At 36.8% G+C, this 2,823-nt stretch overlaps 1 protein-coding gene across 1 annotated transcript; it reads left to right on the forward strand.

Annotated features, from left to right (window-relative positions):
• Positions 1-2,275: 2,275 nt before the first annotated feature.
• Positions 2,276-2,584, forward strand: LOC101019410 (cytochrome c-like). Its single transcript, XM_031658362.1, has one exon. The coding sequence runs from the start codon at positions 2,276-2,278 to the stop codon at positions 2,582-2,584; it is 309 nt and encodes a 102-aa protein (XP_031514222.1).
• The last annotated feature ends 239 nt before the right edge of the window (positions 2,585-2,823 follow it).

The following is a 2,823-nucleotide window of genomic DNA, read 5'->3' on the forward strand; positions in this document are numbered from 1 at the left end:
AAAGTCCATTGTATCATTCTTATGTCTTTGCATCCCCATAGCTTAGCTCCCACTTATAAGTGAGAACATATGATGTTTGGTTTTCCATTCCTGAGTTACTTCACTTAAAATAATGGTCTCCCAATTCCATCCAGGTGCTGCAAATGCCATTATATCATTCCTTTTTATGGCTGAGTAGTATTCCATGACATATTTATACCACATTTTCTTTATTCACTCGTTGAGTGATGGCATTTGAGCTGGTTCCATATTTTTGCAATTGCGAATTGTGCTGCTGTAAACAAGAGTGTGCAAGTGCCTTTTCATGTGATGACTTCTCTTCCTCTGAATACATACCCAGTAATGGAATTGCTGGCTCAAATGGTAGTTCTACTTTTAGTTCCTTAAGGCATCTCCACACTGTTTTCATAGTGGTTGTACTAGTTTACATTCCCACCAGCAGTGTAAAAGTGTTCCCTTTTCACCACATCCATGCCAGCATCTATATTTTTTGTGTGTTTTTAATTATGGCCATTCTTGAAGGAGAAAGGTGGTATTAACATTGTGGCTTTCATTTGCCTTTCCCTGATAATTAGTGATGTTGAATTGTTTTTTTAATGCTTGTTGGCCATTTTTATATCTTCTTTTGATAATTGTCTATTCGTGTTGTTAGCCCACTTCTTAATGGGATTTTTTGGTTTTTCTTGCTTATTTGAGTTCCTCAAAGATTCTGGATATTAGTCCTTTGTGGGATGCGTAGTTTGTGAATTTTTTCTGCCACACTATGGGTTGTCTGTTTATGCTGCTGATTATGTCTTTTGCTTTACAGAAGCTTTTTAAGTCCCATCTATTTATCTTTGCTTCTGTTGCACTTGCTTTTGGGTTCTTGGTCATGAAGTCTTTGCCTAAGCCAATGTCTAGAAGGATTTTTCCAATGTTATCTTCTAGAATTTTTATGGTTTCAGGTCTTAGATTTAAGTCTTTGATCTATCTTGAGTTGATTTTTATATAAGGTGAGAGATGAGGATCCCGTTTCATTCCTCTACCTGTGGCTTGCCAATTATCTCAGCACCATTTGTTGAATAGGGGGTCCTTTCCCCTGTTTTATGTTTTTGTTTGCTTTGTTGAAGATCAGTTGGCTGTAAGTATTTGGTTTTATTTCCGGGTTCTCTATTTGGTTCCATTGGTCTATGTGCCTATATTAATAACAGTACCATGGTATTTTGGTGACTATGGTCTTATAGTATAGTTTGAAATGAGGTAATGTGATGCCTTCAAATTTGTTCTTTTGGCTTAGTCTTGTTTTCACTATGCAGGCTCTTTTTTGGTTCCATATTAATTTTAGGACTGTTTTTTCTAGTTCTGTAAAGAATGATGATGGTATTTTGATGGGAATTGCATTGAATTTGTACACTGCTTTTGGCAGTATGGTCACTTTCACAATATTGATTCTCCCCATCCATGGGTGTGGGATGTGTTTCCATTTGTTTGTGTCATCTATGATTTCTTTCAGCAGTGTTTTGTCATTTTCCTTGTAGAGGTCTTTCACCTCCTTGGTTAGGTATATTCCTAAGTATGTTATTTATTTATTATTTGCTTATTTATTTATTTATTTTTACAGCTATTATAAAGAGGATTGAGTTCTTGGTTTCATGCTCAGCTTGGTCCCTATTGGTGTATAGCAGTACTACTAATTTGTGTACATTGATTTTGTATCCTGAAACTTTACCGAATTCATTTATCAATTCTAGGAGCTTATTGGATGAGCCTTTACGGTTTTCTAAACTCAAGTTTGTATTTTCATAATATTACTGCTTTATCATGGGAATCTTTCAAGTTTTTTCACATTTGTATCCTGCTAAATGACAATTCTGTGTGTTAACTCCATGTTCAATTGGATTCCATCACTTTCTGGCAGTCCTTTCAGGCTTCAAGTTTTCTCTTCTAGAATTTATTCATTTTAAATTAGCCTATACATTGAATGATAAATTCTTTGTAGAGTTTGTTTGTTGGTTTGCTTTCAGTAAGATACTTCTAAGGCCTTGCATATCTGGAAATTGTCTTTCTATTGCTTTCAAATTTAAGTAGTAAATTTACCTTTCAGTTACAACCTTTTCTCCTCAAAATTGTATATGGGCAATGTCCTCCAAGATATACTGTGAAATGCAAAAGCCAAGTAGAGAAATGTGTCTATATCATTACCACCATTTCTCTAAGAGGAGATACGAGAGACTGGGGACGTCCAGGTTCAGAGCAGGAACCTACGTCGCACCAGCGATGAAAAAGACGATTAAATATGGGTGCTGTTGAGAAAGGCAAGAAGATTTTTGTTCAGAAGTGTGCCCAGTGCCACACCATGGAAAAGGGAGGCAAGCATAAGACTGGGCCTAATCTCTTCGGGCGGAAGACAGGTCAGGCCGTTGGATTCTCTCACACAGACGCCAGTAAGAAGAAAGGCATCTCCTGGGGAGAGGATGCACTGATGGAGTATTTGAAGAATCCCAAGAAGTACATCTCTGGAACAAAAATGATCTTTGCCGGCATTAAGAAGGAGGCAGAAAGGGCAGACTTGAGAGCTTATCTCAAAAAAGCTACTAATGAGTAATAATTGGCCTTTGGCCACGGCCCTATTTATTACAACACAGAAATGTTTCGTGACTTTTTTATGTGTACCATACTTTAATAGCTCTCATACGCCAGAATTCAGATCATGAATGACTGACAGAATATTTTGTTGGGCAGTCCTGATTTAAAACTAAGACTGGGTTGTGGTTAAATGAATATGTTCAGGTTTTGAATTGTAATAGTAATTCCAATTCAGTAAATGCTATCACTGTTTACCCC

The sequence above is a fragment of the Papio anubis genome, chromosome 18 (genome assembly GCF_008728515.1).
Source record: "Papio anubis isolate 15944 chromosome 18, Panubis1.0, whole genome shotgun sequence".
NCBI classification, from domain to species: domain Eukaryota; kingdom Metazoa; phylum Chordata; class Mammalia; order Primates; family Cercopithecidae; genus Papio; species Papio anubis.